The sequence below is a fragment of the Ahaetulla prasina genome, chromosome 18 (assembly GCF_028640845.1).
Source record: "Ahaetulla prasina isolate Xishuangbanna chromosome 18, ASM2864084v1, whole genome shotgun sequence".
Classification (NCBI taxonomy): Eukaryota; Metazoa; Chordata; class Lepidosauria; order Squamata; family Colubridae; genus Ahaetulla; species Ahaetulla prasina.
Window position 1 is genome coordinate 10311640 of NC_080556.1, and position 21965 is coordinate 10333604.

Below are 21965 nucleotides of genomic sequence, written 5' to 3' on the forward strand. Positions count from 1 at the left end.
ATAAGTTTTAAGTTCATGTAAAGGTCCTAAGGTCAGGTAGTTGTCGAAGTCCGAGGGAAGTTCGTTCCACAGGGTGAGCCCCCACAGAGAAGGCCCTCCCCTGGGGCCGCCAGTCGACACTGTTTGGCTGACGGCACCCTGAGGAGTCCCTCTGTGGGAGCGTGCGGACGTCGAAGCTCAGTTTGGCCTTTGGTGCGGAGAGAGGTGCTTGTCGGATTTTCCTGTATTGGCGGGAGGACGCTCTAGGCCGCGCCGTCCTCGATGGTGGATTCGTGACGTCACGGAGACTGGCCCGCGCGCGCGCGCGCGCACAAGCCCCAGTTTGGCCTTTGTCGCGTCGAGAGGCGCTCGTCGGATTTTGAGGCGGGAGGCCGCGCGCACCCTCGATGGTGGATTCGTGACGTCACGGAGACTGGCCCGCGCCCGCGCGCAAGCCCCAGTTTGGCCTTTGTCGCGTCGAGAGGCGCTCGTCGGATTTTGAGGCGGGAGGCCGCGCGCATCCTCGATGGTGGATTCGTGACGTCACGGAGAGTCGCGCGCGCGCGCGCCCGGCCCCAGTGGGCCCTTGGCGCGGCGCTCGTCGGCCTTCCCTCTTATTTGCGGGAGGCCGATCTAGTCCGCGCCGTCCTCGATGATGGATTTGTGACGTCACACAGTGGTGGGGGGACGCTTGGCCTCTTTGCACGGCAAGGCGCTCGTCGGACTTTCCTGTCTCTGCGGGGAGGCCGCTCTAGGCCGCGGCGCCCTCGTTGGTGGGTTTGTGACGTCGGAGGGGCGCCAGCGCGCCCGGCCATGGCGCCTGCGCGGTGAGGCGCTCCTCGGCCCGACGTCTTCGTCAGTCTGAGGGGAATGGAGCCCGGCGGTGGCCGCCGCGAGAAGCTCCCCCCGCCGGCGCTGGTGCTGCCTCCCGCCAAAGGCAAGGAGGGCCCCGGGTCCAGCGGAGGCAACGCCCGCTTGGAGAAGGCCAAGCAGCGCTCGGCTCAGCAGGAGCTGAAGCAGCGGCAGCGCGCCGAGGTGGGCGGAGGTCTCTTGAGGAGACCCCTGAGGCGGGGGCCCAACTGGAATAGGGCTGGGGTGGGGCCCTACGAAACGCCCCTTCCCCGGTCTCTCAGCTCCCCCCCCTCAGGGAATGAAGCCCCCTTGATGGCGGGGTGGGGTGTGGGAAGAAGCATCCGCGCCTGGGGAACTCCCCGCCACTGCAGCGTCTCACTTAGGGGACTCCTGAGGAGAGATTTGGGGTGGGGGGGGAAAGCTTACGGGGCTCGCTGGTGCTTGCCAACCCCCCTCCCTCCAATTTGACAGGAGGTCCTCGACTTACGACCACATCGGGCCCTGCCATTTCCGTTGCTAAGCGAGACATTTCAGGGAATTTTGCCCCGTTTGGCGTCCTTTCTTGCCACGGTCGTTAAGGGAATCGCTTGCAGTTGATAAAGTTAGTTAGTCGCAGGGTTGTTAAGGGAATCCGGGCTTCCCCATTGACTTTGCTTGTCAGAAAACCTCAAAATGGGATTGCGTGAGACACACACACACACACACACACACACACGGGACGCTGCGACCGTCATAAAGATGAGCCGGTTGCAAAACGTCTGAATTTTGGTCACATGACCACGGGGAAATGCGGCGAAGGTCATAAGCGTGAAAAAATGGTCGCAAGTCCCTTTTTTCCACTGCTGCCCGTAACTCCGAACGGTCACTAAATGAATGAATATTTTAATTTGTATACCGCCCTTCTCCCGAAGGACTCAGGGCGGTGAACAGGCAGATAAAATACAGATACACACAATAGTTAAAAACATCCCTTAAAAAACTAAATTAAATTTGCCCAAATGTTAAAATAACACACTCCCCCATAAAATTACAAAACTTTAAAAACCCATCAAATTCACTTAAAATTTAAAGATAAAAATCAAGCTAGTCCAGCCATACGAAATAAATAAGTTTTAAGTTCATGCTAAAGGTCCTAAGGTCAGGTAGTTGTCAAGTCCGAGGTAAGTTCGTTCCACAGGGTGAGCCCCCACAGAGAAGGCCCTCCCCCTGGGGGCCGCCAGTCGACACTGTTTGGCTGACGGCACCCTGAGGAGTCCCTCTCTGTGGGAGCGTACCGGACGATGGGAGATAGAGGCAGGCAGTAGACGGTCCCGTAGGTATCCCGGTCCTAGGCCATGGAGCGCTTTAAAGGTGGTAACCAATACCTTGAAGCGCACCCGGAAAACAACAGGTAGCCAGTGCAGTCTGCCCAGGATAGGTGTTATGTGGGAGCTCCGAACCGCTCCCTCCATAACCCGCGCAGCCGTTCTGAACTAGCTGAAGTCTCCGGGTGCTCTTCAAGGGGAGCCCCATGTAGAGAGCATTGCAGTAGTCCAGGCGAGAGGTAACGAGAGCATGAGTGACTGGTTGAATGGTTGTAAGTGGAGGACCACCTGTATTAGGTAATAAAGGTGGGATAAAGATGAAATAAATAATTTTTCGTAGGCAAAGGGCAAGTGAAGGACTTCGTTTCTCTAGGCCCTAAAACGGTTTGGGGGGGGGAGTTTCCTATTGGCAGCTTTGCCCCCCTGAGAATCCAACCCAGAGTTTTCAAAACTGTCAATATTGACACAGACACACCCAAGGGTCAGTGGGACCATCTTAAATTATCATTCATTACACAGTCAGGCAAATGTTTAGATTTAGCATTTTCCCCATGTATCGAGTCCTTCCCAAGGATGTAGGACAGATGGGTGGGGTTTGGATTATTATTGTTGTTATTATTTAAGATTTAATCTTCAATTCGATTCACAGTCTGGAATTGGTAAAAACTTAACAGTCCAAGTCCTAACCCTGGATCTAAGAGCTGTTAAGGTGATGCCTATGTATATAGGCAGTTCCAATTAGGGTGTTTTTTGTTTTTTGTTTTGCAAAGTCAAGATATTCAGGTCGAATAAGTTCAAAATGTCCATGTATCTAGGCAGCCCTTTGGGTATTGCTCCAAGATCTATTACTATTGGTACAGCCTTTATTTATTCCTCCACAATCGTTCAACTTCAGTTTGCAGGTTGCGCTATTTTGTGATTTTTTCCCCTAATTGTTCCTCAATAGAATAGAATAGAATAGAATAGAATAGAATAGAATAGAATAGAATAGAATAGAATAGAATAGAATAGAATTTTTTATTGGCCAAGTGTGATTAGACACATAAGGAATTTGTCTTTGGTACATAGTGTACATAAAAGAAAAGATACGTTCATCAAGAATTGTAAGGTACAACACTTAATGATAGTCATAGGGAACAAATAAGCAATCAGGAAACAACCTATATCAATATAAATCTTCAATTTGTGCATCACCTGGTATACCAATATCAAAAAACCAGACTTTTTTCTTTTCCACGATAGAGATGTCAGGGTGTTGTGGGCCAGGCATCTGTCTGTTTAGATCCGAAAGTCCCACAAGATCTTGACCTGTTCCATTTTGAAGAACATTTTATTTTATTTTTATTTATTATTATTATTATTGTCATTATTATTATTATTGTCATTATTATTATTGTCATTATTATTATTATTGTCATTAAAATTGTATTTATCAAGATTATTTTCCTATAATAAACATTGGGGTGGATGAAGAATTTCATGAAGTGATCAAAGAGTTGGAAGAGTTTGAGGACAATGGCTTAACCTCTGCTTTGGTCTGCAGATCTATGCCCTCAACCGAGTAATGACGGAGCTGGAGCAGCAACAGTTTGATGCCTTCTGCAAGCAGATGAGGGCTTCCAGTGAGTGAGCCCTGCAGACAGCCAGATCTTCGCTCCCCACACAAGACTTCAGTCAAGGTCTAGATGCTGGACCATGGTCAGTGGTTTGTTAAACCACAGTGGGAAGTCCCCAGACCCTTTTTCCTCTGGGCTATGGCAGTGCCTCTCAGCCACTTCCAAATCCACCAAAAGTCCAAGTCCTTGCCAAAATGGAGTTTCTCGTTGTTTGAACTGTTTTTTGTAAAATCCTATTTATTAAATAAATGTGTGTTTTATATGTGTGCAAATAAATATCTGTCTGTGAGACTGAAGTCCAGTGCAGATATGGTCAGGACCATTATGATATTTCCAGGAAACCCAAAGAAAAAAAGTTTCCTCTCCTCCTTCCCTCTCTCCACACTGAGATTCGGGGTAGGCTTCCTCTTCACATGGAGGCTTTGCTTGTAAGTCACTGATGGGTAAAAAGTTGTTGTGATTGTTTGGTATGGCATAAAGTTGTTCAAGTGGTTCCTTGTTGCACAGAAATGTCCTTTTGTATATCTGACCTGATATACAATTTTTTTTACTACTGGTTCTATGGCTGTGGCTTGGTGGGCATGGCTTGGTGGGCATGGCAGGGGAAGGATACTGTAAAATCTCCATTCCCTCCCCACTCCAGGGGAAAGTTACTGCAAAATCCTCATTTACTCTCGATCAGCTGGGACTCGGGGAGGTGGGCAGGGCCAGTCAGAATTTTTACAGTAGTTCTCTGAACTACTCAAAATTTCCACTACTGGTTCGCTACATGGATTGGTTATTAATGTACAGTAATTTTTGAAGATATGAAATTAAAATTTAAAATGATATTGGGGATGCTCGACTGCCATTTCAGAAAGAAAAGGAGAGAGGAGTAGAAGGAGGGAAGAAAGTAGGTAGGAAAGAGTAGAGAAGGAGGAGGGGAATAAGAAGGTTAGATAGGGTGGAAGAAGGGAGGAGTGGAGAAGAAGGAGAGGAAGTAGTAAAGTGAAGGAGATGAAGGATGTGAAAGTAGTGGAGGGTAGAGAGGGAGGTTGTGAAGAAAGGAAGTGGCAATCGGGCAGGCCTGAATCAGTAATAAATAAAAATTAATGATTAATGATGGATAATAGTTTGTACATAAATATGATGTTGGAAAATGGAAATAAAAATTATTTTAAAAAATTTTTTTTCCACTACCGGTTCTCCAGAACTGGTCAGAACCTGCTGAAACCCAGCTCTGCTGATGACCCTCCTCCTGTGTGACCCTCAGACACACAGCTGACTTTCTTTGTCTCCCACCCCTCCCCTTTTTTTTTGTCTGCTTCCGTTTACGTGGCCTTTCTAGACTTAGTAGGGGCAGGCAGTTGGTAGCCAACAATGTTGAGATTTGTATGGTAATGGAAGAGGATGGTGAAGATTGTAACCCTGACAGCCTCTTCCCCCTCCTGCTCCAGACCTTATGAACGTCTGCCTCACTTGTCACAGTTCCCAAGCGCGCACACACACAGTACAACACAAGAAAGTCTCTTCAACGTTTTCCGAGTTTTAATTTTTTTTCCTCCAAACACCTGAACATCAGTTTTCAAGTATAGTTTTCCAATGACACATTCCTGCCTTCTTTTTTCCTCTTCTGTTTTTAATCTAACAGCTCTCGGGAAGGGGACCGTTTTCCCAATGTACTTCATTACTCCGATAAATATTTAAAAAAAAACATTAAAAGCGCTAACCTGCCACACAGGCATGTGCGGCTCCTCTTTTCGCAACACGAATCTAGAATGTCTGCCGTGAACTCTGGCTAGAATTGAAGTCGGGGTGGAATTCTAGATCGGAGATCTAACCAGTAAGGTGTACAAAGGATTCCTTTGGCAAAGCTGGGCAGCTCACAGATGGCGGCAGAAGTTTATGCCACCCTTTAAGTCCTTTCTGTATTTGCAGGTCCAGCTGGAGGGAATAATTCCCAAGCTCTCTCCAGCAGTGGTTCCTGCCCATGTTAATGGAGGTTGGCTTAGATTCTGGATGGCACATCGAGGTTTTTCAGATGCCCTGCTTCCTGTCTACTCTGTGGAACGGCTACCCACTTATAGAGTGTGGAATGTATGCCCAGACCCGCAACTCTCTTGGCAAGTAGTGGTGTGTTTTAAAAGACCCAGAAAGCGCTTGACTATCAGTTGTGGCTCAAAGATAGCTTAATATCTCGCCCGTTAAGAGATCAGACTTTGCTCTTTTACTTGCGTGGGCCTGGATAACAAGAGGGCAGTCACGTGAGAGATAACGTCCTCTTTCTCTTAAGGGCCAAATCTGTCCCCAAAAGCAGTGGGACTCCCTTCTGCCTCAGCGTAAAGGTTGCGAATTCAGTTAGCTCACCTGTTGCAAAAATCTAGTTAAAGAAGGAAGGACCTCTGATGGATCCAAAGTGAGAACGCCACAAGAGTGACAAGAAAAGAGGTCTGTATTCAAGTTTTCCCCATGTCCCTAAAAGCTATCAGCGAGTAAATTACTGGCATTCCCAAAAAAAAAAATCTAAGCAAGAATTTTGCCTTTTAAACCTATATTGCACTTTATATATATATATACATATATATATATCGGTAGAAAGAATCTGTACATATCTACACTGACCAAAGGCTCAGCGTGTTAGCCAGCTGTTGACTTCATTCTTCAGGCAACAGGCAGTCCAGGGAGGATAACACTGCCGGAAGCCATGGATATAAAACTCCCAAACGTTTTATCACCTCAGATGAAAAACTTCAGCAACTTTAGGCAAAATACGGATTTTTAAACACTGGGCCCGTCGTCCCAGTCGCTGAACACTGCCTGGGCAGGGTGCTGTGCCGGCATCGTCGGCTTGCATCCTTCGCTGAGGTTAGACTTTGTAACTCCACAAAGCGTTGGGGAAAAAAATGTACGATACGGACCAAATCAGGAAGTAGAGAGAGGCCAGGAAGGAGGCGTGAAACAGGAGCACCAAGATACCTGCGGTGGCCAAGAGAGAAAAGAGTTAAAAGAAGCCTTTCGATACCAGCCAGATCGGATTCTGAATCCCCTCCCTTGGCAACACGTGATATTTTGAAGGCCTGGCGGCTTTTCCGTTTTTAGACCATCAGACACAACAGTCTTGTGCCTCCAGATCACAGGTGGATTCCCGCTGCAGCTCACCTGATTTATGGGGGCCAAAGTCCCGTTAGTCCTGCTCTCTGGACTGTCAGAGCACCTTTGTTTTTAATCCCTACCCATTAAGGTTTTTCCCCCAAGGAAACCAGAGTGGACTTTATTTACCATAAAGTCTCGCAAGGAAAGAGATCAACTGGGAATTGCGGAGTTTGGTATTCAGAAGACGTGAGACAACATCAGTAAAGACCTCACTGCCCCCTCAATCCAGGTTTGCTTGGACATTTAAGCACGAAGGGCACTTAAAACGTTTTTATTTTTCCCCAAACCGAACCCTTTTAGCTTCACGCACCATACAGTCTCTTGTTTTTATTTTGTTTTTTAGCCAGCTCTTCTCCAGGGTCTAATGAGACTGCAGTGTCCCGGATTGGAGCAATCAAATGTTCCTCTCGAGACTCTTAGCAAAACAACTTCTGAGCTGCTGAAAACCAGCTCAAACTTCTTAGATGGGTTCAAACCAGTGGTGGGATCCTTCCGGTTTAACAACCGGTTCGGGGATTGCGCGCTTTGCTGTGTGTTCAGTTGAACAAAAAATCACCTTCCGCGTTAGTGCTAGGGAATTAAAACAGCTGAGGAGTGGCAATTTGCTCTGCCCGCTAATCAGCTGTGAAGATAAAAGTAAGTAAAGCGCAGGGGCGGTCAGGCAGGTCCAGCTGATTGTCGGAGCGAACCGATTCACTCCCAGGTAATCGTCGGAGCTACCTGTTTGCCCGAACCGGTAGAATCCCACCTCTGGTTTCAAACTAGGTTTGAATCGCCAGACTGGCTGCAAATAAGCCTTTATTTTTATGAAAAGAGACAAGCCTAGTCTTTCACGTCCCTGCTTTCCAGACTGGGCAAGCCAGGGAAAGCCCTAGACGTACCTCCTCCAAAGATGGCCTTCTTCCAAGCCTGGGACTCTAGCACCTTGTCATGGGGATAGAAACCCTGGTCCACCATGAAGAGGACCATCACTATGGCCATCAGCCGCATGGCCACCACGTGGCCTCCGGTCAGGAAGTAGGTGGCTGCTACCATGGAGGCACCGTAGGGGCATGGCAAACCCCGGTACATAAACGGCATCCCTGCGGATGAAGAGAAGAGAGGAGAAAAGTTACGCACGAATTCATTGAGGGGCAGACCGTAGTCCCCCTATCCCCTAGCCACACCCAAAAAAAAAAAATGCACAGGGTATCTTGTGTCATCGCAAAGATCTAAAGCGCACCAATTCCTTTATGGAACGGCAGCGTCCATAATCTTTTACAAAACACAGAATTGAGATGCCGCTTTTCCTGTTGAAAAGCACGCTCTTAAACCTAGAGAGAGCTGGCAATGACTATGGTGTTTCCCCCAAAATAAGACCCGGTCTTATTTACTTTTTTGCCACCAGAAAAAGGCACCAGGTCTTATTTTCAGGGGGGGGTCTAATTACTGACTCACCTGGTGGTGGCGGCATTAACAGCCCTGTCCAGCAGGAGCCAGCTGCCGGACCACTTCTCTGGCCGCTTGCCGTCGTACGCGTTGTCCCCGGCCTCCGTTTCGCCATCAGAGGCCTTCCGGAAAGCCCTCTGCAGCCAATAACAGAGCTCCAGGATCGAGCTCTGTTATCGGCTGCAGAGGGCCTTTTGGAAGGCTCTGACGGTGAAACGGAGGCTGGGGGCAGGCAACGTGCATGAGCGGCGGCAAGTGGCCACAGAAGTGGGCCTGCAGGTCAAGGCAAGTGTCGGAGTGTGCAAGGCCTGATAAGTACGGCAGCTCCAACCCCCCCACCCCCACCCTAACTTAATTTTTACCCGTGCATCTCTCCGGAATGGGCGGGGGCTTATTTTGGGGGGTAGGGCTTATATTGGACGCACGTGTAAAATCAAACTAGGACTTATTTTGAGGTTAGGTCATATTTTCGGGGAAACGGGGTACTTGTGGCATCAAATGATGGGGCAACTTTAAAAGCCCCTCCCCTGTCCTCCCCCAATGAGATCTTTTCCATCCGGACTCACCACTGGAGAAGAAGCACAGCCGCGTGAACACCGCCAGCACATAGACAATCACCAGCAATCCATCGACGATTCCATGGGCTTGCAGAAGGAGGCCCGTGGCCAGGCCGAAGGACGTGAAGTCTGCAAAGTCATCCAGTTTAGCCCCTGCAGGCGATGAGAAAAAGAGACGTGGTTAATCTCTATCAAAGCCATGATCTGTCCACTGTCGCTAGCCGAAGACAGAGGCCAAAAGGAGGTTTAGGGTAAGTAGAACAGCGCACAGGTTGTGTGTGATCAGCTGTGGCGCATGATCTTTTTTTTTTACTTTTAAAAGCATTTTTTTTACAACCTATTCGGTCGAGAAAGGGATTTTTGCTACTGGTTCTCCAAACCACCTGCTGCCATCGCTACCGGATCGGCTGATCTGATCTGAACCGGGAGCATTTCGCCCCTGCTTTGGGCACTCCATCCGGAAAAGGTTATCCATCACTGGCTTGGCTCTTTCTGGAACATCTGGAGGTTGGCCAGATCTTGGTGACAGCTAACTAAAGTGAGTTGGAGGGGAAGGCCCCCAAAAGGGGGTGGGGGGACGCACCCAAAGCAGAGCAGGCATTCAGTTGCCGCGCGACGGCTCCATCAGCAAGGTCCAGCACGAAGCCAGTCAGGACTAGCCAGCACGCGTAGTGGTACTGCCTGAAGAAAAAGAAGAAGAAAAAAGAAGCAAGATTGCTTCCTGCATCCATGGATGCTCTCCCCGTCTCCCACCCATTCCTGCCATCCCTCTTGATCTCAGGCCCACTGGATCCAGAAAAGCCCGGGCAGTAGGAACTCTCTCTGTCATGAATCCAGCTTGATCCCAACCTTTCCTGAGGAGGCAGAATGCCGGAGTGTTTACAGCGTGACTACTATTTTGAGACAACCCAGGAGTAAAATACAGGACACAGAGGTTTTGTCATTACAAACAGTGGTTTATATACAAGACTTCTATATACAAACATACACGTGGTAGGAACATACCAGGCAAGCAAGCAATCTTCTTCAACTCTACACAGAGAACTAGAATGCAGATACACGAGGAGAGAGAGACGCCCTCTAATGGACTCCCTTATATAGTCAGCTTCTTAAAGGACAATAACCCTGCTGACTCATCCTCAGTCTTAAAGGGGTGGTCAGCTTTAAACCATCATTGCCCTGACACAGAAGGACGAGACTGCAGCTTGGCATTGCCAGCACAGAGGCAGCTGAAGTTCAGAGACAAACTGCTGTGTGAAAATATACGGCCAGGTGGCCACTGTGCCCCACAGTCCTCTCTGCAGTGGCACAAAAGTGGAGCTGAGGCCCTGTACTGGGATTTTTCCAATCTGCCCAGCGTCGATCCCTCCTCGAACCAGAGAGCCACGACAGCCGGGAGGCAGAGCTCCGGACCAACCTCCCACCTACCCGTTTAGACTGCAGAGGACGGAGGAGAGGCCCATGAGGAGGTTGGCCACAGAGATCAAGTTGGCGGCATTCTTGCGCAGGAACTCGACAGCTTGCGTACGGCCGGCCTGCTCACTCAAGAAAAGTTTCTTGGTGTATTGGAAGATTCCTGAAAGAAGACATCAGAAAGGGTGGTGGGTGAGAATCCGAGAGGATCCCTACCCAAGCCAACTGTGAAGGAATCCCTCCATATTATCCCTGCCTTCTAGGCCTGCACAGCCTGGAAGGAAGCTCCTTTTTGGTTCCAAATGGGAGAAATTTGGGGTTACGAGATGGAGAAGGCCAGCTGTGTTTAGCCTGCACATCCCGGGCATTGGAAGCCCACACATATTGCTGAAACATGCAGAGGGAGGTGGGCCCTGCATGCAACAGCTCTTCCACCAAGTGCTAAAGCACCCCTGTTGTGGTTCGCCAGCAGCCTGTGGAGCTGGTAACGGAGTTGGACAGCAAGGAGGCTGAAGTGAGGCCAGGGCCATCGAGCAATTAGGTGCGGACTCCAGAGCCTCTAGAGGCTGACAATAGTGAGGCAGAGGAACAGGAGGAGCCTGTTCCTAATGCAGGCATGAGAAGAGCTGCCAGAAGGCAAGAGCAGCTCAAGCAGAAAGGACAACTCAGGAGTAAGGCCAAGAGATGATTGGCCCCTCCCATAAGACTTGAAACAGACCAGCAACGGTGTTTGGGCTTTACCGGGAAACAACGTTGGTAGCTTCATCTTCTGCTTCTTCTACGTCTTGCATTTATTTTTGTGACTTCTGAACGTTTGCCAAGAAAGGCCTGTGGCAGTTTGCCTAATTGGACTAAGGTTTGCGATAGGACTGAGGAATTTGCGTTGGGAGGAATTTGCTTTAATTTAATTGAACTATGCTGAGAATGAAGTAATTCCCAGCTGTTCGAATAAAGTTTGTCTGGTTTTTTTTTTCACGGACTGAGTTTCCTACTATCTACTTGGGCCTGGGTCACAACAGCTACAGCCCCCCCCCTCCATCAGTGGTTAGTTCATTCATCCTGTCCGTGTGCATTATACCCGTGCCTGCCACAAGGCTACACACACAGGCAGGCAGGCGCGTCATCAGCCTCTGAAACCTTCACTCCGGTGGGTGACTGACACGGCAAGCCCGCCTGGCATAAGAGGTGCCTGGGTTTCAGCCAGGAAGGCAGGTGCTGCTGACTCAACCCTGGGACTCGAGGAGGCAACGGATGACCCACTGCCCGCATCACCAGCGACCTGGATTCTCTGCCTCATTGGAAACCTGCGGGCAGCTGCAGGCATTGGGTGGCCAGAGGATTTCATGCGATTCCAGATCACAGGTCGGAGATGTGGAGGGCTGTACTGAAAGAAAGGCAGGTCAAAGGGCCTGGGGTGGGTGGGGAGGTGGGGTAGGAAACAGCCCTTCAATTTCATTCAAGGCCTCAAAACAGTCCGAAGGGCACAGTCAGGGAGGGTGAGACCCCTCCCCGCAAATGAAGCCAAACTGACCTCATTTCTTCACATGGCTTGGAACCAGTGGTTGTATGTAGCCGGTTCTATCCGGTTCGGGCAAACCGGTAGCGGTGGCTGCTGAAGGCTCTGCCCACCCGCCCGGACGTCATCACATCCCATTTTTGACATTCTGTGCATGCGCAGAGGTGTTGCACACAAGTGAAGTGTGCGAGTGCCCTCCTATAGGCGAGCCGGTAGCGAAGGTAAGTCAATACCACCCCGTGCTTGGAACGTATCAGTGCATTCATTGGCTGGTTAGTTTTAGTGACAAAAAGGCAGCGGTAATAATCACTTAGAACAGAGCAAAGTTCAGATCACACATCCGTTCCGGTTGTTTAAGCTTGCAAGGATAATTTGCATCCGGATCCAAATTCCAGGGAAGCTGCGGAGACCCCAAGCTGGATGCCTCTGTCTGAGTGCTGAGGTTTTTCTCCTCCTGTTCCTATGCCAGAGTTTGCCCCCCAGGGCCAAACTTCCAGCTCTCCAAGCGGGGTTAGTCAGTTGCCACAAAAGCAACCAACCACCATGTTATGTATTCATTCACCAGCATTTTTTGGGGGCTCACAGTCTTGAGACGGGCACTCTCAACAAGCTTGTGTTCAAGCATCACTCTTAGCCAGGCGAGGGGCGGACACAACAGTTAAGTTCTTGCCATCAAGACCGTAAAACCTGTCCCCAGGGAAGATACCCATATCAGGATAGGTGGAAGCAGGGGTGGGCAGCTGGAGATTCGTGGGGGTTCGGGAGAACCTCTAGCTAAGATTCTGTGCAGTTTGGAGAACCCCCAAATCCCACTCCTGACTGGCCCTGCCCACCCCTCCCCTCTCCTCCCAGGAGTCCCCACACGGCCCGTTTTGGATGCAGGTAAGTGCAGGGCGCGCGCGGAGGCTCAGGGAAGGCAAAAAATGAGCCTAACAGAAGTTCGGGAAGGCCAAAACAGGCCCAGAGGGCCTCCGGAGGGCCTCCAGAGCCTGGGGTGGCAATTTTCACCCTCCCAGAGGCTCGAGGAAAGCCTCCAGAGAAAATGCCCTCCCAGCCATGGTTCAGGAGGCTGACTAGGCCACGCCCACCATGTCCACGCCCACCCAGCAACCGGGCAGATAACCCCATTGCTAAAAATTTTTGAAGCCCGCCCCTGGGTGGAAGGGAAGGGAGATGGGAAGAAAGCCAGAGACCACCCACCCAAAGGGTCTTCGGGGATCCTGAGCTGGGTATAAGCTGGGTGTTTTCTTCTGGGCTGGCAGCGTTCTATGAAAAAAAAGCCTGTTTTCTCTCCTCCTGCAGCACAGGGCTGAGACTGTGGCGCCTTGGCAGCCCTGCGGAGCTGGGAGAAATGGGTGCCCGTCTGTTTTAGAGGCATCCAAGGACTGGTGATCTCGGGGCAACGGAAGCAGGAGGAGGTAGGTGCAGCGGATCGAAGTAAGTCACACTTGGAGCTTTAGGGGAGTTGATTGTCCTTTCACACTTTGTGGACCCAAAGGGGACCCCGTTGCCTTTGGGGTGGCTCCCCTTCTGGATTATTTGCCCCCTCTGGTTCCAAGGGTTTGTTTGTTTTTTGGGTGTGGAGGGGAGGAATTGAGCTGCTTCTGCCCATTGAAGACCAGCCATTGGATTGGATTGGATTGGATTGGATTGGATTGGATTGGATTGGATTGGATTGGATTAGATCAGATTAGATTAACAGAGTTGGAAGGGACCTTATAGGTCATCTAGTCCAACCCCCTTTCCGAGCAGGAGACCCTACACCATTTCTGACAAATGGCAGTCCAAGCTCTTGAAAGCCTCCAGGGATGAAGCTCCCACAACTTCTGAAGGCAACTTCTGTTCCATGGGTTGATTGTTTCTCACTGTCAGAAAATTTCTCCGTATTTCTAGGCTGAATCTCTCCTTGGTCAGTTTCCATCCATTATTCCTAGTCTGGTCTTCGGTGCTTTGGAGAATAACTTCACCCCCTCTCCTCTCTGTGGCAGCCCCTCAAATATTGGAAGATGCTATCCTGTCTCCCCTGGTCCTTCTCTTCAGTAGACTAGCCAAGCCCAGTTCCTGCAACCGTTCATTGTATGTTTTATCCTCCAGTCCCCTAATCATCCTGGTTGCTCTTCTCTGCACTTTTTCTAGAATCTCAACATCTTTTTTTATAGTGTGGTGACCAAAACTGGAGGCAGGATTCCAGGTGTGGTCTTACTAAGGCTTTATAGAGTGGTATTAGTACCTCACTTGATCTTGATTGTATCCCTCTGTTAATGCAATTTAGGATTGCATTGGCTTTTTTGGCTGCCGCTGCACACTGCCGGCTCATATTTAGCTGGTTGTCCGCTAAGACTCCAAGATCCCTCTCACAGTTACTTCTATTAAGCCTGGTTTCACCCAGTCTATATGTGTCCTTTTAGGTTTTTCTTACCTAAGTGTAAGACTTTACTTTTCTCTACATTGAATTTCATTTCCTTAGATAGGGCCCAGTGTTCAAGTCTGTCAAGATCCATCTGGATCTTGAGCCTATCTTCTAGGCTCTTCCTGCCAGCTTAGTATCAGCTTAGTATCATCTAAGAAAATTAAAATTGGAGGGGGAGAGGAGGCCTGGGTGAGGTGGGGGGGGGGGTGGAGAGAGAAAGATCTCAGCTTCAATTGCAACAATACACGAGCACACAACAGATTTAAGCTTAATGTGAACCGCTCCAATCTTGATTGCAGAAAATATGACTTCAGTAACAGAGTTGTTAACGCTTGGAACACACTGTCTGACTCTGTGCTCTCTTCCCAAAAATCCCCAAAGCTTTAACCAAAGACTATCTATTATTGACCTCACCCCATTCCTAAGAGGTCTGTAAGGGGCGTGCATAAGAGCACCAGCGTGCCTTCCGTTCCTGTCCTAATGTTCCCTTTCGTTATATCCAGTTAATATAGTTATTACATAATTATGCTTACATATATGCTTATATATCGTATAGTTATTACATACTTTTTTATTATAAATAATTTTTATTTCCATTTTCCAACATCATATTTCTGTGCAAACTATTATCCATCATTAATCATTAATTTTCATTTATTACTGATTCAGGCCTGCCCGACTGCCACTTCCTTTCTTCACAACCTCCCTCTCTACCCTCTAATACTTTCCCATCCTTCATCTCCTTCACTTTACTACTTCCTCTCCTCCTTCTCCACTCCTCCCTTCTTCCACCCTATCTAACCTCCTTATTCCCCTCCTCCTTCTCTACTCTTTCCTACCTACTTTCTTCCCTCCTTCTACTCCTCTCTCCTTTTCTTTCTGAAATGGCAATTGAGCATCCCCAATATCATTTTAAATTTTATTTTCATATCTTCAAAAATTACTGTACATTAAGGGGGAGGAGGGGGGGAAAGGGGGGGAAATTGATACATGGATTGATTATTAATGTAATTATTACATAATGCTTATATATACTGTGTGACAAAATAAAAAAAAATGTATCTGACTTACCGGAAGGGGGAGATGCTATCCACATTGTGGCTGACGTTCAGAGCGGAAATCCCTGCCCACCGATGTCCCTGAAATTAAAACGGGCCAGTTAGAGGCCTGCCTGCCAGTTGGCAGAGGCAGCCATAAAAACAAAGCACAGTAGGGGGTTTGTCTGCTTGTAAACAATGAGCAAGATTCACCTCCCGGGCAAGCCAGTAATTCTAGCATTCCCCCCCCCACACACACACAAGCATCGGTCAATCGTTGGGGGGCAGCGAGGTTTAAGAAGAGGCAGGGATGAAGAGAGGATGGGGCGGAGGAAGCCCAGAAGGGACACACACACCCCGACCCCCAATGAGAGAGATCATCTAGCGGGGAAGGCACAAAGTTAAAAAAAAAAAAAACAGGCTACAGTGAGTTCTAGTCCGAAATTGGCCATTAAAAGCCCACTTTAGGTCAGTCTGTCCGGTTTCAGCCCAACTTACCTCACAGGAAAGCTGTTTAGGGTGCAAACCGAAGGAAGGATAGAGGATTAGGTATCTTTTCCCGCCTTGAGTTATTTCTAAAAAAATATAAAATAAAAAATAAAGGCAGGATAAAACTAGCTTTAAAAAAAAAAATTTCTCAGCAGAGTTCATCCCATGGAGTATGTCACCGGTTGCTAAGTTAGAGAAGCGCGAAAGACTGGGCAGCGTTGTCCGTCCCCCCCCCCCGCCCGTCACTGCTGTTGGGAGGAGGGCTGGCAAATGACCTGGAGTAGGGGTCTCCCAGCCTGGCGACTTGACGACTTGTGTGCTTCAACTCCCAGAATTCCTCAGCCAGCAAAGCAAAGCTGGCTAAGGAATTCTGGGAGTTGAAGTACACAAGTCGTCAAGTCGCCAAGGTTTGGAGACCCCTGGCCTGGAGGGAAGACTGAGCCTTTTGGGTGTGCTTGTAAGGGGATGGCCTTTTTTGGGGGGGAGGAAAGAGTGGGTGCGGATTCGACTTAGGCATGCCACGCTCTGCGCTTTTGCCCTCGTCGCCCTCTTGAATGGCGAACAAACAATGCTGGATTTGCCCAAGGGGACACCTGTAGGGTGAAGACTAGCCTGTTTTTAGTGTATGCCACAAATACGGTTTCTAACTTAACTGGGTTTGGTGACCTGTACCGACATAGACATGAGTTTAAATGGACTCCAGAGGATGATAGAGGACAGGAAGGCCTGGATAAATGTTGTCCATGGGGTCGCGATGGGTCTGACACGACTTTGCAACTAACAACAACAACAACAACAACCGACATACCGTGCAGGATCTGATGGGGAGGGGGGGGAGGTGGCAGAGCATTTCAGCGTGGCTGAGATGTGGGCGCTGGGTTCATTGTAGCTGGGATTTCCCCTGGCAGGTTGGGGGAAAGTGGAGCTCTGGTTGGCCTGCCTGGCAGTTCCAGCAGGTCTGTTGCATGAGACAGAGAGAGAGGGAGAGAGAGAGAGAGGGAAGGAGGGAGAGAGGGGGGAGAGGGAGAGGAAGGGAGAGGAAGTGAGAGAGAGAGATGGAGGGAGGGAGGGAGAGAGGGAGGGAGGGAGAGGAAGGGAGGGAGGGAGAGGGAGGGAGAGGGAGGGAGGGAGAGGAAGATGGAGGGAGGGAGGGAGGGAGGGAAGGAGGGAGGGAGAGAGAAGGAGAGAGAGGGAGGGAGAGGGAGGGAGGGGAAGAGAGGGAGGGAGAGGGAGAGATAGATTGAGGGAGGGAGAGAGGGAGGGAGGGAGAGAGAAGGAGAGAGATGGAGAGGGGGAGAGAGAGGAAGGGAGGGAGAGGAAGAGATAGATTGAGGGAGGGAGAGAGGGAGGGAGAGAGAGAGGGAGGGAACTGGTCCCGGTGCGCTCTGGGTCAGCAGGCAGGAGGGGAGGGTGGGCCGGCCTGAGCCATGGCTTGCAAAGGACCAATGCCAGCTGGGATGCTAGGAGACCGGTTCCACCTCCCCCCACCCACCCCTCGGCGCCCCAATGGGAGAAGCGGGACACGCATCCCGGGATTAGGAGCTGGGCGTTGGGCACACGGGGCTCCCACATCCTGGCCTCCCCTGCGGCACAAATTCCTGCCAGCTGACACCTCTCGCGGAATTTCTGTCCTTCGGGGTCGGTGGGTTTAGGGAGAGAGGATTCCAAGCGGGGGGTGGGGGGTGGGTGGGCTCCCAGTTCCGAACTCCCTGCACTCCAGTCGCCTCCCCCTTCCAAGGGGAGGGGGCAGGGGGCGGAAGGCAGCTTGGGGTGGGGGCCTGCAGAGGTCCGTCCCCCTCCCCAACCGCGGGGTTATGGGGAGCCCTGCCTGATCCTCAGAAGCCGGGCTGAGTTGGGGAAAGGGGGCGCTTTCTTGGGGTCGCCGCGCACAGCCACCCCGTAAGCTCATGCAAAAGCCCTGCTGGAATGAACGGAGGCTACGGGAGCGCCCGAGCTGAAGATGCCCCCGATCCCTTCCTTCCCTGCGCATCCCTTCTCGTTCCTTGCAGGGGAAAAGTGACTCCCGGCGGGGCGCTCCCGCAGCTAGACTCCTCCCGAAGGTGGAAGCTCCTCCACCGGCGGTGCGCTCTCCGCGCGGTCCTCCCCAGCCTTCGGAGCGCCGACGCCTGCCCGGCGCACCTGCTTTCTCTTCCCTCCTCTCCCCCAAATCGGGACGAGCTCGCCCGCTTACCCTCCGCCGCGCTCCGCAGCCGCTCCGTTGCCCCCGCGCTTCGCAATCCCTTTTATGCTGCGCATCTTGGTGCCGCCGCCGCCGCCGCCGCCGCTCCGGAAAATTCCACTAGAAGGGAAAAGGCGGGGCTCGGAGCCCCTCCTCCTAAGGCCCCCTCCCCCGGCCGCCCGCCCCGCCTTGCCCGGAGGGTCCCTCCCTCCCCACGCCAGTCAGCACCCGCCAGTCGGGAAGCGGGGGAGAAGCGCAAATGAAGCGACTTTGCGCCCCCCCCCCATTCCCATCTACTGTCTCCTGGTCTGCTTGCAAAGCGCCCCTCCGTGGCAACTGGTACAGGTCTCCTGAGTGAGCAGAGGGTTGGAGTAGATGACCTCCAAGGTCCCTTCCAACTGTTACCTGTTACCTCTGCCCTGGGTGTCTCCCCCCGCCCTTCTCCCTTTCCCTCCACTGCAAACCTTGGGCATGGCTCACCCTACCTACCCTGTTGCTTTTCAAATTTATTTATTTATTTATTTATTATTCATATTTGTATACCGCCCTATCTCCCGAAGGACTCAGGGCGGTTCACAGGCACATAAAACATTTATATACAAATTAAGATAATCATTAAAAAACTTATTATTATTAATGCCAAATTATTATGCCAAATTATTAAAAAATATAAATATAAATATTAAAACCAATTTAAAACCCCTATAAATTGGTGCCACCTGGCCCCGGTTCCATCCTTTTTTTGTTTTTTTAGGTCTCTCTTAAACCCATCGGGTGCCTTAGCATCACTCCCTCTTAAGAGATAAAGGTAAAGGTTCCCCTCGCCCAGATGTGCTAGCTGCTCCCGACTCTAGGGGGCGGTGCTCATCTCCAGGGGTGGGATTCCAATAATTTAACAACCAACCGGTTCTCTGCCCTAATGATTTCTTCCAACAACCAGTTCGCCAAACTGCTCAGAAAGTTAACCGGTTCTTCCCAAAGTGGTGCGAACTGGCTGAATCTCACCGCTGCTCCTCTCCGTTTCAAAGCCGAAGAGCCAGCGCTATCCGAAGACGTCTCCGTGGTCATGTGGCCGGCGTGACTCAAACGCCAAAGGCGCACGGAACGCTGTTCCCTTCCCGCCAAAGGCGGTCCCTATTTTTTCTACTTGCATTTTTTTTTTAAGTGCTTTCGAACGGCTAGGTTGGCAGAAGCTGGGAGCTCACCCCCGTTATATGTGGGTGCTAGGGATTCGAACCGCTGAACTGCCGACCTTTCGATCGACAAGCTCAGCGTCTGAGCCACCGCGTCCTCTGAATTCCCACTGATGTGCCATGCCCCACAGCCCCTCTCCAAGGCATTAAAAGGGCACTTTTGCTATAGCGTCGGTTCTTTCTCTGCCGCTCGCAGTGTTGCCAGTTCTTGATAAGATGGCTTGCTACGGAGCGGTGCGGTTGTGTTGTGACTCCAGCCCCCAAACCTGGCCCCATGCCTGAAAGTGACTTCGAAAGTGAGGGGGAAGGGCCGGTAAGGCTTACCTTGGGAGCACCGATTCCTTTGGCTCGGCTCCAGGAGCCAGAACCAGACCAGTCGGAGGACGTAATGAGGCCGTCATCCCCTGATTCCTCCCTTCCCCAGGCTACGCCTTCAGACCCAGCTGATAATAATAATAATCAAGCTTGGTTTGACCCGTGCTTCAGAAGATTAGAGAAGCAACGTCATCAAAAGGAAGGGTGGGGCAGGAGCCCCACCCCACAGGATATATAAGGAGCTTTGGGACTGCTCTCACTCCACGGGAAGTAAAAGTTTAGCTGAACCGTTTCAAAAAGAGCTGAAAGTCTTGCTACGTGAGTCATTTGTTTGAACTTTGGCGGGCAGCTGCGATTTCTCTGCCAGGACTGATAAGAGCCGTGAGTCCGCTGGCTGAAGGCCAGCTCATGGGTCTGAAGTGGGGAAGGAGACAGAACAGGTTGTGTCATGGCTGGCTGCTCTACTAGCCAGTCTTCGAAAACCCCGTTTTTTGCCAGGATAGGAGCCGCATGTGGGATCTTTACCCAAAGCAGCAGTCAAGATTATTCTAAATTATGCTTTCCCTCCCCACCCCTCGGGATTATTGTGCCCTGTTCCGTCCCCCTCCTCAGTCCGGGAGACACGAGCGATGACTTAATTAGCCGGCAACTATCAGCTCTGCCAGCAAACTAGCAAGCGTCTGCCAAGTGTCTCTGTTATCTCTCTTGATGCCGGTGAGTCAGCCAGGGAACCAGGAACAAACAGGACTTCAGCTCTAGTTAAGCAGTTGATTTGCTCGCCACGTATAGCAGCCCTTGCTGCTTTCATATCCTGTGGGATTTGGCTCCAGGACTCAGCACTTCCTAGGCCTGCCCCACCCCTGCTTCTGTTGTTCCCGCCTCTCCTGCCTACGAAACCTAGGGTCCAGCCAGGTCTGATTGCCATCAGCTGGGTCTGGAGGCGTGGCCTGGGGGGGGGAAGTCAGGGGACGGAGGCCTTGTTATCTCCTCCACCTGGCCTGCCTCTGGCTCCTGGAGCTGAGCCAGAGAAGCTGGTGCTCCAGAGGTAAGTCCTGATGGCCCTTCCCCCTCACTTTCTGGCAGGGGGCCCAGCTCTGGGGTCCCAGACACAACATGCCCCCTTCTGACAGGAGGGTGATGGGCAGGTAAGGTGGGCCAGAGTTAGCACCTCCTTCCCCTTCTCAGAGGCTCCTCACCCCCCATCCCCATGGGCAGGTGTATGGGGAGCAGGACCATGGCCAGCTCCTCCAGCTCCCATTAAGAGGCCTCCAGCCAGGCCCTTGCACAGGCCCTTCCCCATCCACAAGGCCCAAAAGCAAGGCGAGCTCAGGCCTGGGGTGGCAGTAGAGCTGACAGGAGAGTAATGGGGGGGGGGCTACCTTGCCAAGGAACCCAAGAGAGGCAAAGCTGCGGCCAGGTGGATCAGGGCTACTCTAAGCATGGAAGAACGGTTGAAGGGTATGTCTAGTCTAATGAAAAGAAGGACTAGGGGGTGACGTGATAGCAGTCTTCCAATTTCTCAGGGGCTGCCCCAAAGAAGAGGGAGCCCAGCTATTCTCCAAAGCACCTGATGGCAGGACAAGAAGCAATGGGTGGAAACTAATCAAGGAGAGAAGCAACTTAGAACTAAGGAGAAATTTCCTGACAGTTGGAACAATTAATCAGTGGAAAGGTTTGTCTCCATAATGTTGTGGGCGCTCCATCACTGAAGGTTTTTAAGAAGGGACTGGACAAGTCACTTGTCTGAGGTGGTATAGGTTCTCCTGCTTGAGCAGGGGGCTGGACTAGGAGACCTCCAAGGTCCCTTCCAGGTCTGTTCGATTCAATTTGATTCGACTCTACTCTACTCTACTCTACACTTATTCTATATTATACTCACTCTATTCTCTACTCTATATTCTACTCTACTCTACTCTATTCTATATTCTCTACTCTATATTTATTCTATTCTATATTCTACTCTACTCTATTCCATATTCTACTCTACTCTATTCTGTATTCTACTCTACTCTACTCTATTCTATATTCTACTCTACTCTATTCTATATTCTACTCCACTCTATTTTGTATTCTACTCTACTTACTCTGTTTTATATTCTCTACTCTATATTTATTCTATTCTATATTCTACTCTACTCTATTCCATATTCTACTCTACTTTATTCTATATTCTCTACTCTATTCTACTCTACTCTATATTCTACTCTACTCTACTCTATTCTATATTCTACTCTATTCTGTATTCTACTCTACTCTATTCTGTATTCTACTCCACTCTATTTTGTATTCTACTCTACTCTGTTCTATATTCTACTCTACTCTATATTCTACTATATTCTATATTCTACTCTCTTCTGTATTCTACTTTACTCTACTCTATTCTATATTCTACTCTACTCTATTCTATATTCTACTCTACTCTATTCTATATTCTACTCCACTCTATTCTGTATTCTACTCTACTCTATTCTGTTCTATATTCTACTCTACTCTATATTCTACTATATTCTATATTCTACTCTACTCTACTCTACTCTACTCTACA

The 21965-nt window shown here is 50.2% G+C and overlaps 2 protein-coding genes across 5 annotated transcripts; one reads left to right on the forward strand and one right to left on the reverse strand.

Moving 5' to 3' along the window:
- Window positions 1–758: 758 nt before the first annotated feature.
- Window positions 759–4040, forward strand: SVBP (small vasohibin binding protein). The gene is made up of 2 exons (XM_058161001.1): window positions 759–1014; window positions 3679–4040. Exons 1-2 carry the CDS (start codon window positions 850–852, stop codon window positions 3763–3765), a joined length of 252 nt encoding a protein of 83 aa, XP_058016984.1. The 5' UTR covers window positions 759–849; the 3' UTR covers window positions 3766–4040.
- A 1215-nt stretch (window positions 4041–5255) lies between these two features.
- Window positions 5256–18073, reverse strand: TMEM269 (transmembrane protein 269). 4 transcript variants are annotated; one of them, XM_058160997.1, is made up of 10 exons: window positions 17925–18010; window positions 16542–16691; window positions 15743–15819; window positions 15279–15346; window positions 14217–14392; window positions 10297–10444; window positions 9452–9549; window positions 8878–9021; window positions 7765–7965; window positions 5256–6706 (listed from the first exon to the last, which is right to left on the reverse strand). In XM_058160997.1, the coding sequence occupies exons 5-10, from the start codon at window positions 14296–14298 to the stop codon at window positions 6597–6599; spliced, it is 783 nt and encodes a 260-aa protein (XP_058016980.1). In that variant the 5' UTR covers window positions 14299–14392; window positions 15279–15346; window positions 15743–15819; window positions 16542–16691; window positions 17925–18010; the 3' UTR covers window positions 5256–6596. The 4 variants fall into 4 exon arrangements, with proteins under 4 accessions (XP_058016980.1, XP_058016978.1, XP_058016982.1 ...); XM_058160995.1 differs by lacking the exon at window positions 16542–16691 and having other exon boundaries at window positions 17925–18073; XM_058160999.1 differs by lacking the exon at window positions 14217–14392 and having other exon boundaries at window positions 17925–18004.
- Window positions 18074–21965: the final 3892 nt, after the last annotated feature.